The sequence below is a fragment of the Eurypyga helias genome, unplaced genomic scaffold, assembly GCF_000690775.1.
Source record: "Eurypyga helias isolate BGI_N326 unplaced genomic scaffold, ASM69077v1 scaffold2149, whole genome shotgun sequence".
NCBI lineage: Eukaryota > Metazoa > Chordata > Aves > Eurypygiformes > Eurypygidae > Eurypyga > Eurypyga helias.
Genome location: NW_010269974.1, coordinates 56,784 through 72,121, shown reverse-complemented (window position 1 = coordinate 72,121; position 15,338 = coordinate 56,784). Strand labels below are relative to the sequence as shown.

The window sequence follows — 15,338 nt, the reverse complement described above, 5'->3', positions numbered from 1 at the left end:
TCGTGGCGCAGCTCGTCTGGGCGCCGGATCCGGTGAGCATGGCGACCTGAGGGGAAGGGGGACGGCGCCGTGGCCCTACCCCGGCCCTCTGTGGGGGACGGCGGTGGGTATGAAGGGAGCTGGCCTCTGCCGCCCTTCCCCACGCAGGGAGGCCAAGCTTGACTTTCAGATTCACGCGTGTGAAGTGAAGGTGGCGTCTCTCCGCCCTCACCGACTCCATGACTTTGGAATGGCTCCTGGGGCGAGCGGCGCGGCCGTGGCTGCCGCGCGGCCGTGGCTGCCGGTGCAGGTCTCGGTGTTTATCGGGTGTGCGTTACCCGGCCTCGCTCATTCCTGCGTTCAGTTCCGTGCACATCTGTAACGTCAGTGTTGCGGAGTTACACCAAAGCGGTGAATGTCAAGGAAAGTTGAGAAGGGCTTGGTCAGAGTGCATACGCTTTGGAATCTGCTGCTAAAAGCACATCTGCTTGGTGTGGTTGCTACAGCTTCACCTGGGGGTAAAAGCACATCTCCTTGGTGTCTACACTACAGCTTCACCTGGGGGAGAAGTGTAGAGCAGGTGGCCTTTAGATTAGAGGGTTTGGGGTTTTTGTATGTGTGGTTTGGTTTTGTTTTGGGTTTTTTTAATATTTTTTTTTTTAACAGTAGGTGAAGAATTTAACCTTCGGTGTAATTTTGAAGTCGGGGGGGTGTTACTTGAAACAGGCAGGGGTCCATCTCCTGGGCATGTAAACAACTGTTCTTGCTTCCTGAGGTATTCTGCACTCCTGAAGCAGCGAAGCACTCCATCTCTTCAGCTGTGCAATCTCCTCATCCTCTTTTTCCTCAGGAAATAATTTTTCTCAGAGAGGGTGGTGAGGCACTGGAACAGGTTGCCCAGAGAAGCTGTGGATGCCCCATCCCTGGAAGTGTCCAAGGCCAGGCTGGATGAGGCTTGGAGCAACCTGGTCTAGTGGAAGGTGTCCCTGCCCATGGCAGGGGGGGTGGAACTGGATGGGCTTTAAGGTCCCTTCCAACCCAAACCACTCTGTGATTCTCTGTGAAGAGGACAGGCTTTTAAACGCACCTGTATTTCAAAATACTATTTTGCAATATATCTTTGGGGGAACAGACTACTTCCTATATTCTTTTGTGTTTGCTCTAGGATTTTTCCTAGCAACTTATCTTGATTGCAGGAAAATGTGTGTGGGTTTTGGGAGAGGGGATAACTGCAGGAAAGGCTTGGGAGAGCTGTGAACATCTGGATGATCCACATACCCTTACGGCCTGACTACACAGAGTTGGGCCCTCTTTGCACCCAATCCCATCCTCCCCCCAAAAGCAGCTTCCCAATACTGTAAGTCAGCTTCAGCTTAAAAAGGCTTCCTGGGTTGTGGAGTGGGGGAGAAAGTGCCAGCTATCAGCAACGTCTATCATTAGAGCGTGATTGTTCATTTGATTGCCCTTGGTACATCTTCGCCCTTGCACAATACCCACTGGGTATCCAGGTTGTCCTGCTGTGCAGCCAGGTACCAGGCTTGGATGTTTTATTTTTGGTTGAGATGCTGGGATGCATGATTTGCTGAAGAATGAACAACGATTGTTCTCTTCCTACATACAGTTGGTCGGGTTCTTTCCGTTAACAAAGGACACGGAACCAGGCTTGGATGTTTTATTTTTGGTTGAGATGCTGGGATGCATGATTTGCTGAAGAATGAACGACGATTGTTCTCTTCCTACATACGGTCATTCCTACATACGGTCGGGTTCTTTCCGTTAACAATGGACACGGAAGCTAAAACCCATCGTGTACATCTTGGTGGTGCAGACTGTCAGTCCCTTTAGCTTTTGGTTAGGGCTCCTCAACCATACCGATCTTTCTGTTCAGACTGCAGTTGAAATTGGCTTGGTCCCCGTTTCTTCAGGACTGCAAGAGTCATGTTAACTGCCATGTTCAGAAGGGTGAACAGCGTTGGGACTGCTGCAGCACGATGGAGTGCTGCGTTGGCATCATCCTGTGAAGGAGGAAGAGCAGAGAGGACAGTGTGTTAGACCACTGAGTTCACAGACCAGAAGGATGATGAATATAACATACTGCTTAGTTTGAAAGAGGTTGAACGCCATGTCCTTAAACTGTGGAATTGAATTTTGTAGCTCAAAGAGCTCATTTTATATTTATTTTTAAACATGAAGATAAGAAATACTGAAAAGGAAGGATGTCAGAGATGTTCCACCTCAGAACTATTTTTGAGGGTAAGAAAGTAATTGCTGGACAAGCTATATTCAGTCTATTTGAAATAAACAGTCTAATGAAATCAGGCTAGGTTTTAAAATATTTTTTTCAGCAATCATTAAACCATGTGTTCCTTTACTGCAGTGAATAATAACCTTTATTGCTTGACGTTTTTTTCCAGGTAGGAATTAATCTTCATGGTTTGCTAGCTGTTTGGTTCCTCTTCTGCTCTACTGGAGTTTTTCATACAATTGGTCATACTACTTATCTTCTGTGCTGCTTCCATTTTTTCTTAATATTCCCATCTTTTCCCATACCATGTTCTCTTTCTCCTCCAGTGTGTTCTTTCTTTTAGTGTTTTGATCTGTGCTGCCTTGCATCCATTCAAATTCAAACGTCAGCAGTACATCAAATAATTAGAATATGCAGCCTGCTAGGAACAGGCAATTAAAGAAAACCAAAAAAACCCAGCGAGCATTTAATCACCATTCAAGAACAGCTGTAATTCCTCCTAGGGGGTTCAGGGTTTTTTTGGAAAGCAAATTTATAGTGATACCTCCTGTTTGGAGCCAGCTTCTGCTGGCTTTTTCTTGGAGACCAGCTCTAGCTTGTCACATTGGAAACTCAGGGTAATTGTCCTGTGCTGGAAGGCGGCTCCTCTTTCTCTGAGACAGCATTTATGGTTCCTCTTCCAGCCTCTGTAGTCGGGGACATCTTGCTGACCACAGTAACAATTTCATAGCTGCGTATTTCAGTCTGGTGATAGAAAGTGGGTTTTTACACTTCTTGTTTTCTGGGTTTTTTACACTGCTTGTTTTCTGGGTATCTTGACATCTTTTTAAATTACTGCTTATGTGCCAGCATATAATAGTTCACCTAAAGGGACTGTTAATAAGGTGGGTTTTCTTCAGATACCTCAATCAGTGCTAGCAGTTTTGGAAGATGTATGGGGTTGTTTAGGGGATTATTGGTTTCTTTAGCTTTCTTGGTACACAGACAGGAGAGAAGTCTAAAATTACTGACATGTAAGGATGGGCCATTTTTATCTCTGTTCCTTAACTCTTCCTTTATGTGTTGTTTTCCCCATCTGTTTTGTGGCTTAGGTGGCAGAGGGCTGGGAAGATAAAAATAGCTTCAAATACAAGATTAAAATCTCAGGAGAGAGCATCAGGAGTGACATAACATTTAGCACCTGGAACATCACTTAAAACCATCTGAAATCAGTTTGCATCGTCACCAGTGGTTTTTTTGTGTATGCATGTGCTATTCTGACAGATCAGCTGAGCTTTCATCCCTTTCGGATAATTGTTCGTTACAGGCTTTACCTGTCAAGAAGCTTATGTTGACAGCAGACGTTTCCTGGAGGTCCAAATCTGTGTGTCCGTTGCAGTAGGATGTATATGTAGTGTCACTTTTTCTGGTTGATGTTAGTATTGCAGGGTGGAAAATTTCACAAGACAGTTGCATTAATATGGTTGAGTATTTGCTTGGCTTTGCATGAAGCCTCTGACTTTTGTTGCCTAATTAGTCATCTGATATCCTCCCCAGCCCTCCTTGTTTTGAAACTGCTTCAGTCTGAAAATTAAATGGCCTCTTGTGTGCCAGCCAGTTGTTCAGCGATGTGAAGGCTGTAACTGCACCGCAGTGAAGTCCAGAAAACACAGAGCTGCTGGTCCTGTACCTTCGCTGTAACTGCACCGCAGTGAAGTCCGTAAAACACAGAGCTGCTGGTCTTGCTTGTAGGAATACCAAAATTGATCCCATGATTTCTCCCAGCTACTTGAAACAATACAAAAACAAAACACATGGTAACACACGGAAAACAATCCCACTTTAAAATTCCCATTTCCAGTTGTAACAAATTATGCTGGTGTTCAGAGTCCGTAGGATTGTGTAAGACACCGTTTTACTGGTCTCGTGCATTAAAACCAGACAGTGGCCCCCATGGACATCGGTTAGCTTGTTTGTCCCAGGCACGTAGCTGCTAGAGATCTCGTCTCAGTTTCTGCTGGAGGCAGAATGCATTATAAGGACATGCTAGTAAAGTAATCTGCTTAGTACAGCCAAATAAATATTGGAAATCCAGGGCGGGGAGTGAGGGAAGCGGTGGAAGGATCCGTACATACTTTTGTTTCTGTTCTGTCTGCCAAACCCTTGTGCTCTAGGAGCCTTTGTATGGACCCCCGGAATAGCATGTGCCCCTTTCCTTTCTCCCAGTGGGACATACTGTGCTCTTAGGAGGCTACAGATGGGCTCAGGTAGCTCGGGCACCAAACCCGGTCTGCTCTCAACTGGCTTGAAGCACCAGTGTGGCTAGTAGGCATTTGCTTGTATTTCCCTGGGTAAAACATGCAATTATAATTGTGGCGTGTATGTGCATATGTTTATGTATGTATATGCATGGTTTATGTAACCAATGGGAAAACACCCTTGCCTTCACTTGGAGCACACCTAAATATAGTTCTCAGACTTGCATCTGTAACCAGCCCAGCTTACAGGAACCCAAGCAACTAGTTTCTAGTTACATTCCTGAAATGCACCTCTCATAATGTTCAGCACCAGCTCAGCAGCGCTTTCCCACACTAAATAAGCGTCACGCTGTATCGCCCGTTCTGAGTGATCTGCCCGCAGTTCCCTGCGCTTCCTCTGCCCCAGCTGCTCAGCGAAGCTCCACGCTAAGCGGTTACGGGTGGCGCTGAACAGTGAGATTATGCACAAACAGAACAAACTGGTCCATACTGAGGTGTACGGTTTCTGCGCTTTAGACTAAAGAATGCGCTTCGGGAGTGCTCCCCGTTGAATCACACCACGTAGGAATGGGTTTGGGTATTTATCATAAACTTGTGCTTGCTTTGGACTGCCATGGGGCAGGTTGTCTGAAGGTTTGTCAGACAGCACGGGGACGTTGCTGTTTGTCCCCTGCCTCTTGTATTCTCCCTTTCCAAAGTCCCAAGACTTCCTATATTGCCAAATCATCATGAATTGAATTAGCTGACTAGTCTTAAAGGTTTAATTGAAAACTAAGTCTGATGGAAGTAATAAAACGTTTCAGCAAAGAAGCTACATAGTAATGTTTCACTGTCTTTACAGTATGGAGAAGAGTGCAGGAGTAAAACCTACCCTCCTTCAGGACCAACGTAAGTGATCTGATTCATTTCGTCTAACAGAGTACAGAAAAGTATTGATCTGCAGTCCAAACGGGGTTTTTTGTAACTTGTTCCTGTTGCAGATCTAGAAAATGCTAGTTACAGGTGGAAAGCACCTATTTCATCAGATGTTTTTTCAAAGCCTTCCTTAAATTTGAACTCATGCTTATCTTTCAGGTTCAAAGGGAATGTACCCACCTATGTCATAAATCTTGATTTACCTCCCAGCAAAAGATGGGATAACTTGATGCACGACAAAAAGACAGAGGTATGAAAGGCAGAGCTTGATTTGAAGCTTAGCAGGTACAAAACTAGCATGTGGCCTTTTAGTTTGGAAAAAAGCTTTGGGAAGGTATACCTGTGTGGTAAAATTCTCTGAAAGGGATAATGTTTGCAGCTGACTTCTTTAATATGCTGCTAGACTAAAATAAGTGCTTGAGTGAATCTTTTTTCTGTTCAACACTTGAGCTGCCAGCATCCAGCCTAGGTGCACTGGTGTTTGGGATGTAGAGGAATGAAAACGGCGTGGCATAAAGCAGGCTTCCGCTTATCAAGGCTCTTCAGTCTTGAAGTAATACAGAAGGAAGGGGGAGAAGTACCCCACAGGGACAGCAAACTGAAGTGAAACTGCGGCAGCATCCCTTCTCCTTGGCACATCCCTGCTTCTCTTAAAGCACTGTGTGAGATGATGAAGTGGCGAGGGGGAAATGAAGGACTTCCTGCCCTTTTCAGGGATGCTGGTTGCAGCACTGGTGTTTACACAGCAGAAATGATTGTAAAAATACTCGAGCCTATTTCCAGCTGCTTAGAACAGCTGTTCCTCTGAAGCTTGCCGAAAATTCAATTCAGTGATGCTTCGTTTCTCACAAAAGGCCGGGTATCCCTGCTGACTTTGACCTTTCAACTCTGAAAGCCAGATAAACTCTACTAACACCATAATATTTATTTCAAAAGCCTCATTTAAGCCTGAGGGCGTTGGAGGCTTCAGGTTACGCCTTAAATTCTGATAGGTTTTATCTCCCGTGTACTTTGGAGTTAGATCACATAGAGTGGAACTCTATTTGTGGCCATTCATGTGTCGCAAATGGAAAGCATGTGCTTTTGTAAGAAATTTAGTGAGTCTTTTTGGCTTCAAGAACATTGGTGCTTAAGCAAAGAGGTTTTAACTTGCATTTTTAAAGATAGGAGAGTGCACAGTATTAGAATGGGATCAAAGTAGCAGAAGGCGAGGATGCCTTTTTCCTCTTAATTCATTTTCTCTGGTAGAGGGGTATGTTGGAGCTAATCTAGAAAGTTATTTGAATAAAGTTTGAAAAGTGACTCTTTAATGGGGAGTTGGGGGTGTTTTTCTCACTAAGAACACCACATTTAGCACTTTCTTTACACACTTTTTTCAACAATAATTTTTTTTTTTCAAAAGTACGTGAAGGATTTCTGTTAGATCTTCTATTCAATAAAAGTCCTTGTTCTTTTTAGCTGAAGGCTGTGGTCCAGAATATTAAAGATATAGCAAATACCTTCTTCCCCAGCGGCAAAGTTGTTGACATAGTGGATAAAAAAATAGTAAGTATTCTCAGCTTCATTATTTTATTACTCTATGTTCTGACTGCCAGTATTAGATTGCTATTAAATTTGGCAATTAAGAGCTTTACAAATGATAATTCTTCCACTTTCAGAACTAAAATGCTGTTTCTGAGAGTTGCTCTGAAATTTTGCCTTCTTGGTAAAATACTGCCTTCTTGCCTACTCTGAAGTGATAGGACAAGGGGTAATGGGTATAAATTGAAATCAAGGAGGTTTAGATTAGATGTCAGGAAGAAATTCTTCACAGAGAGGGTGGTGAGGCACTGGAACAGGTTGCCCAGAGAAGCTGTGGATGTCCCATCCCTGGAAGTGTTCAAGGCCAGGCTGGATGTGGCTTTGAGCAACCTGGTCTAGTGGAAGGTGTCCCTGCCCATGGCAGGGGGGTTGGAACTAGATGATCTTTAAGGTCCCTTCCAACCCTAACCATTCTATGATTCTATGAATTACCCTGAAACCATCAAACCTGAAATGCATGTGTCCCTCCCCTAATTTTTTCTAAGATCTTTTCGAGTTTGGTTTAGTCACACTAGGCAGATGTGCTACTGGCTTAGTCGCTGTAGCAAAACACTTCACTGACATTCTCTTTGCCATGTTCAGCTCCTTTTAAACAGCAGGATAAAATCAGGTTTTTATTCTGACCAGGTCTCACCTTGAAAAATAATGTGGTTCGGATTAAAGGGGAGAACAATGTAGTGCCAAAGACAGCGTAGAGTCTCTCATGTTTATTTGCAGCAGGCTTAGGTCCTGCTGGCCACACTTCTTTCATATCCCTGCGTGCCTGCGTGGGGTTGACACAAAGGTGGCAGATACAGGCAGTCAACCCAATGTGTGAAAGTTAGGGATTCCCATAAACACTGACGTCAAGCCCAGTTCCAGTTGGGTTCTTAACGTCTAAGTGTCCCACTTCACTGTGCTCTGTCTGTTGCTGCTAAGTGTGATTAAGATCCTGTGCTGACCTCTATTGCTCACACGTCAGTATTTTGATAAGTAATAGTTTTTGCTTTCCTTAAGTATGTACTTGTCTTCCAAGTACTCTGCAAACATCCCCAAGTTCTGCTGGCTGCAGAGGAATTAAATACTCAGTTTAAGAGTCATGAGAAGGATGTACCTGTCGGGGGCGGTTTAAGTGACAAAATAGAATTGATTTACACAAACAACGTACAAAACTCTTCCTTTCAGGCTCATCTGACTGCCACGCTTCCTTATCCTTTCAATGAAGAACTCCAAGGGATTGCAAATTCATCTGGGATTCCTTTGGGTAATAGTTTCCAACGCTTTGTTAACGTAGGGGAAAACTAGGGATCCAGATGTTTAGAATCAGTATGTGTACCAGTCTGCAGTACAGCTGCAGTCACCCTGGCATTAGCAAATGAATTAGTGAATAAGCAGATGAAGCAGTAAATTGCATCTCACACTAAATGAAAACAGTATTTTAGAGGAGAAGGGCAATAAATCAGCCTTTGATCAGGCTGGGACTTCTCTGCAGAGCTGTAGCTTCTCACTGCTGAGTTTCGGGAAGTGGAGCAAGTCTCAGCTCCCGTGCACCAAAATTCGAGGGAATCCTTGATTCTCAGAGGTTTCCCGTTCAGCTGTGTGCCTGCTGTGGGCATACCCAGAAGGCAGGGCTCAGTTTCATGCTGTGCTTGCTTTCTCTTGTGAGCCTTGGCACATCCCCCTGCCTTCCTTCCACACCTCCTGCAGAGGAGTACAATTCCGGCTGAGGAGGGGGCACTGAATTCTTTCAGAATTGAGACAGAGGAGGTGCACAGACCTGCTCCCACTGCTTCCCTCATGCAGGGGCAGTACACCTGGTTCTAGTCAGCAGCTCTCCTCTGGGAATAGTGGCACACACAGCAGCTTTCTTCTTTCAAGTGAACGTTACAGCTGGTTTTGAAGTTTGCAGAAGAGGAAGTACCAATGGTTGTCATCTTTCTGTACGGTAAGGCAGAAGGCAGAGGGATTCTGATCCTTCTGTCTGCCTTTCAGGAAGCTCTTGATTTTGCTGAAGCAGCTGTTTCAAAGAACAAATGAGATTTAAACAGAAATTCTTAAGAGAAATGTTACAGAACGCTGAACTTTGCAGTATGCTTTTTTCTAACCTTTTTTTTTTCTGTTCATGGGAGAAGTTTCAAACTGTTGAACTTTGTTTCTTTTTCTTCTAGGGGAAATTGTTATTTTTAACATCTTTTATGAAATTTTTACTGTATGTACATCAATAGTGGCAGAAGATAAAACAGGTAATGCGACCCGGAATAGTGTTAACAGTTTTCTCTTACGTAGGAGAGGGTCCCCCTCAGTTATACGAACACGGTCCTCAACTGCAGGCAAGCAGGTCTGGTGGAACAGACTAAAAGCAGTGGTATAAAAAGGTATTCCTTGAGAAGGGAGTAAGACATCACAGGTGTCTTAGGTTAAAAAAAAGGAAAAAATACTTTCAAAGACTCTTTGGTTTTGCTGGAGGTTTGGGGGGTTGATTGTTGGTTGGTTTGGGGTTTTTTTCCTTAATAGGTGGCATTTATTTTTCCAGGAGAAAGAAACCAACCAGACACCCAATACTTTCTCTCGGTGCCATGAGGGATTCTGGTTTTGTATCTAGTTCCCAGCTATTGCATATGTATGGTGCTGGAGAAAACGGATAGTATGCTTTAAGAAAAGAGTCACTTTCATTCCCTTACTCAGTCCTGCAGCCCTTGTCTGCACGTGTTTCAGCTTAGGAAATTTCGGAAGAATTCTGAGGGCTTACAAACCTCTCCCTGTTAGAGGAAGCTCAAAGAATTAGCATTGCGTTAAGACAGTATGGAAAGCATGTGAGGCTGAGCTGGACAGCAGTTTACAGGATTACTTAATTTCAGTTATGGCAAAACACTTCTCTGATCCAAAAACCCTACCATTTTTCTGTGCTTCTGAGAAGAGCCACTAGACAGTGGTATTTTCCCTGCTTCCTTTCCCAGGTATTTTTCCCACTTACTCATTTTCTGGTTTCCTAAGCTGAAATATATGTCTCTCTCTTTAGAAAATTGGATTTATTTAACTGTCTGTCTGTCTGTCTGTCTATCTATCTATCTATCTATCTATCTATTCATTTGGGTTTTTTTTATGTAGGGAAGCTGTACCATGCTAGAAACTTGGATTTTGGACTCTTTCTTGGGTAAGTACCTAAACTTGTGCCCTTTTTTTTTTTAAAGCCAGAGAAAAAGCTAGCTGAACTTGAAATGTTCACAAGCATTCTTTGAGTCTAAATGATGAATTGGGTGTTGTTAGGACTGTGACAAGTATTTCTTCATTGCACATTGTGGAAAAAAAGGCTGAAATGAACAAAGCCTTGTTGTGCTGATCTTGTGTCAGACTGCTCCGGTCTTGTCGGGAATGACTTTGTACAACCGTTGCCTTCGGAGCTAACGCAGCATTTTCTCAGCTGGAGAACCACAGAACAGCCCACGTAACCTTATCTCTGAGGCGCAGTACCTCTTGTTCTCTACGTGATGGGACAGAAATCGATTTTAGTGTATGGAGTGAAATGTGCATTGGTTTGGGGCTTGGTTTTGTGGTGGTTTTTTCATCATAGTTACTGTACTGTGCTCTCTCGGCCCTTCCCATCATTCATCATTCTACTCAGAAGCCAGTGATTTGTATTCCACTGATGTACCATTATCATTCGTTTGGATACAAACTCTGTAGTTTGTTGCCTAGCACTGGATTCTCTTTCAGTTCTCATTTCATACCTTGTGGTCAGCTGTGTCAGTGATGGTTTTTACTATCCCAGTATATTTTTTAATGTCACTCATCCAGATGCCTCTCAGTGCCCAGATGGAATTTAAATGTCCGCCTCCATTAAAATTCTTACCTGCCCATCAAAAATGCAAATGCCGTCAACTGTGACTTCACCTGTCTCTTGGTTTGGCTTGGGTTGAACTTCTCCTACTTGTCAGGAATACTGGGTGATGCTCCCTGAAAACTAAGGCAACTTTTCAAAGCTGTTCCCAGAACCTGGATTGTTTCCAGAGAATTTAATGGTCTGCTAACTCTTCCTTAGCTCCCTCTTGCCCAAAGACTGTCCTGGCTTATTTTACAAACTAGAATTGGGTCTCCCCTTCATTTAGAACAAATCCAGTAGCGTAAGAATTTGAGGGAACCAGCTCATTCTGCTGCAGAACAAGCCAGCCAGGCTTTCAGGACACAGCAGGTTTGGTGTCACAGGCATTATTCCGGCTGTCCTCCCTTTTTCAGAGAAGCTGTGGATGCCCCATCCCTGGAAGTGTCCAAGGCCAGGCTGGATGAGGCTTTGAGCAACCTGGTCTAGTGGAAGGGGTCCCTGCCCATGGCAGGGGGGTTGGACCTGGATGGTCTTTAAGGGCACTTCCCACCCAAACCATTCTGTGAGTCTGTGAATAGAACAAAGCTGTGTGTGTCAAACCAAACCAGCTGCGATGGTGATGCCCTTTAATACCAAGTAGTGTCTGTGCTCTTGGTTCCAACAAAGCTTGGTTCTTTCTGCTGACTGCCCGTAGGTTTAGAGTTCCTGCCTGTCCCTCGCTTGTGCTGCTCGGGTAACTGCCCAGCACTGGTGTCCACTGGCATGAGTAAGGTCAGAGGACAGGCGTTACGCGCAGGAAGCCTGAGTGCTGCGAGGGAGGGTTTTAAAAGCTGCTGAGGAAGGGAAATTTCAAATGCTGTACTGACTTCCACAGATGGGATGTTAAAAACAACTCCTGGACTGTAACTCAGGTGTTGAAGCCGATAGTGGTCAGCTTGGACTTCCAGAGAAACAACAAAACGGTGTTCAAGTCTACCAATTTTGCAGGATACATCGGCATGGTGTCTGGAGTCAAACCGGTAAGTACGGGGAGGGGCTTGTCAATTTGTTGATAATGCTTCAGACTTCCCTTTAAGATGCACATTTTCCTGCTTTCCTCCTCTGCCTTGGGATCTCTTTAAATAAATGATCCCTTAATTGTTCTGGGACACGGTATAGCTGTGTGAAGAAGGGTGCAAGAAAGCAGTGCCGCACTCTGCCTTGTAAAAGGAGATTGCCTAAACAAAACAGCTGTGTCTGGACAGTTCTTAAACCAGCGCTGAGTTCTGAGCAGAAGTGAGTACAGTGCACGCAAGTGGCTGTTTCTTGCTAGCAAATAGATGCTGCTGTGATCCCAGAGATGACACGGCATACTTGTGCTACTTTAAATCTTTCGCCTTCCTCCATGCAGAAGGAGTCCTACATTGCAATATAAATATATATTTTTTAATGGTCATCTGAAATCTGGGTTTTAACTGCATCTTAAAAACCAGCAGTACAGAACTGTACCAGGGTCTCCAGCTTAGCACAGCTCCTGCTTTTCTGCATGCCCTGCCTTTATCCTTGTTCATAAGAGCATTCCTGGCATAAATGCCTGCACTGTATCCATTTATTTTTGTCTTCTGGTCGAATAAATTGGGAACGGTCCCTTCTGAAAATGATCCAGTGTAGCTGAAATCCACTTTCCTTTGAAAGAAAAGCGAGTTGGAGGAGACTGGGATTTGAATTCCAAGTTCCAAGTAGCATGGATGGAACCGTGAACAGCAGTCACCAGTCAGGGTGTACTTAGCACGGGGACGTAAAAATCCACCCACGAACTAGAAGAGTGTTCAGGGGTCTGAGAAGAAGGTTACACATGTGGGGGGAAGGAAAACTGGTAATTTGGTGACAGCAGGGCCCGGGAGGAAAACGGCCACAGGCTTGAGCCTTTGGTGGATTGCTGTGCTGGGTGGGAAGACTGTAAATTACCATTTCCACTCAGTCGGTGAGAAATTAGGTCCTTCTCTGCATGAGCTTGATCTTGCAGCCCATTGCCCACAGGGGAAGAGTCTGCTGAACGCCCTGTAATTTGAAGTGCTCCCTCTTGTTTATTACTGGTGCTAATGGTATAGTGGCATCACTGGTGCTACTGGGCTGGCCGTGGGTGACGGTTGGCTTGTTTAATGCTTTTCAGGACTTGTTCACTCTGACGATGAATGAGCGTTTCAGTCTTGATGGGGGTTATGTCGGTGAGTGACACTCATTTCTTCCGTTATTTCTGTACGAGCTTTCCAGACCTCGGGCGTAGCACTCCCCTGAATGAACAGGCACACAAATGGAGAAGGGATTCCAGATGAGTAGATCAAACCCTGTGCTGTTTAAAGGCTGTGAAAGCGCGAATAGCGCGAGTAAACCTCCTGAAAACAAATTGTTGTGACCAGTGATATTTTGCAGGAATCTTCGAATGGTTTCTTGGTAGAAGAGATGGAATGTGGATGGGCTTTCTTACCAGAACAGTATTAGAGAACGCTACGAGGTATTTCCCCTCACCCCCTAAATATGCTACTGCTCTGATCCCCTTTGCTTCCAGCTGGCTGGAGTACCGTAGGTGTGTCCTTAGCATCCAGTGATGCAGCGGTCTTCTTAGGAGCCCTGACCTTAACTAGTTCTGATTTTGCTGGTGCTCCGGGGCAGGGAGGGGGGAGGCATCACACGTGATCATCTTAAAACTCCTCAAATTGTATCCTTGGTTTATTTGAGAAGGGGGAAGAAAGGTGTAACTACCCACACTTTTCCTGTGAAACTCATTCTTCTGTACTCAAACCATTTGTAGTGTGTCACAGTCCAACACTGCTTTGTCATCTGCAGTTACCAGGATGCAAAAGACAAACTGGCAAAAACAAGACTGCTGGCTCCTGCTTACTTTATACTGGGTGGAAAAAATTCTGGAGAAGGGTGTGTGATAACTCGTTCCAGGACAGCTACTCTGGATATCTGGGAGTGAGTATGCTTGACCTGGCACCTGCCTCAGCCTTCCAGGCGTCCTGTCTTTCTTGTGACTTCTGTTGTGCAAGAGCTCACTTTAGCACCATTGAAAAATACCACAGCAAGCCTAAAAACCATCCAGCTGTATATAGTATGTACTACCTTTGTACTTACTGTATAGGGACAGCAAACACACGCAAACCTACACCTCTTTTCCAGCCTTGATATCAAGAAAGGCACGTGGTACGTGTTAGAAACGAACTATGACCGCTGGAAGCCTCCGCTAATCTTGGATAATCGTAGAACACCTGCAATGAAATGCCTGAACCAGACGACGCAAGAGGTAAACATCCCCCGAACCCCGCGTCTCGCTGTTTCGAAACTCGGGCGTCGCGGTGCGCATCTGGCACAGCCAGGAGCATTCGGGGCATTTGCAAGCACGGCGGTAACGACGGAAGTGGCTAACGGTTTCGTGACTGTTTGTCTGTGCTGCTGCGTAACAAAGCGGCAGCCAGCCCTGTGCGCGAGTGTGGTTCAGTTTTAGCACCTAGCGGGGTTTCCTGCAAGCATTTTCTTACCTAATTTAACACAATACAGCGCTCAGCCTTCATACTAAATGGGTTAATGGCCATTAATATCTGTGTGTTATTTTCTTTCAGAACCTCTCCTTACCGACAATTTACGATGTTCTCTCCACAAAGCCTGTCCTTAATAAGGTAATGCTGCTCTTCTTGCGGAAAGTTCAGAGCCGGGGGGTGGGGGACAGACCACTAACTGCTCTGTATCTGAGGAGGGGGCCACAGTGGTGCACTCTGGGTGTTCTGGGTGAAAACAGGTGTGTAAAACTGAAACCAAACTCCACGTTACTTTGTAAAAGCAAAATGTAATGGCTGGAATAGCTGTTTTCCAAAGGCCGCGCAGCGTTAAAGCTCCGGGTAGGCTGATCCCTCCCGTCCTAGCTGGCTGTGGTTTGAGGCAGCACTCGTCAGGACCCTTCTCACCTGAACTAACCTGAGATACACACCCTCGTGAGTACGCGAAACACTCTTCTTGCGAGAGAAGGTGGTGTAGTCTGAACATGAGGTTTTGGCGTTAAAAAAAGACCGTAAGGGTGAGAAGAGTTTGCGGGTGAGGAATTGAGTTACTGTATTCAGCAGGGGCAGTGTTCCAGGCTGACCACAGAAGCTCTTCACACCTGCATGTTCTTGTCTCAGTAAGAGAGATGCTCACTGTGGTTGAACTGTTCAGCCGGTGTCAGAGACGGTTTGTCACCAGTTACTGTATTGAGCCTTTCTCTTTTTTTTTTGTTTGCCCACCCTTTCCCTTCTTCTTCCTCCCACCTACTAGCTGACTGTGTGCACAACACTGATGGAGGTGGACCGTGGTCATACAGAGACTTACCTGCGGGAATGCCCAGATCCCTGTAGCCCTTGGTAGCCCCGTACCTTTCCTGTGTTGGAAGCTGCTTCTCTGAACTGGAGGTCCTCCAAGAAAAAAAAAACACTGCCGGAAAAAGATTCCTCAGCCTAACTCCTTCCTTCAGAAATCTAATGGCTACATAGCGCTTCCGTGAGCTTCTAACAGTGGAGGGCCCCGTCTCACCCTGGACTTCCTTGCTTTCTGATGGCGGTTCTGCCGA

General features: G+C 45.1%; 1 protein-coding gene across 1 annotated transcript; it reads left to right on the top strand.

Moving 5' to 3' along the window:
• Positions 1-5: 5 nt before the first annotated feature.
• On the top strand, positions 6-15,335 carry ASAH1 (N-acylsphingosine amidohydrolase (acid ceramidase) 1; the record flags this gene model as incomplete). The annotated part of the gene is made up of 14 exons (XM_010158260.1): positions 6-32; positions 5,303-5,349; positions 5,536-5,626; positions 6,835-6,921; positions 8,122-8,200; positions 9,105-9,179; positions 10,045-10,090; positions 11,631-11,775; positions 12,909-12,963; positions 13,169-13,250; positions 13,583-13,714; positions 13,919-14,042; positions 14,359-14,415; positions 15,047-15,335. Coding segments are annotated over 14 exons (1,137 nt in total), but the record flags the coding sequence as incomplete, so codon positions are not given.
• Between the last annotated feature and the right edge of the window lie 3 nt (positions 15,336-15,338).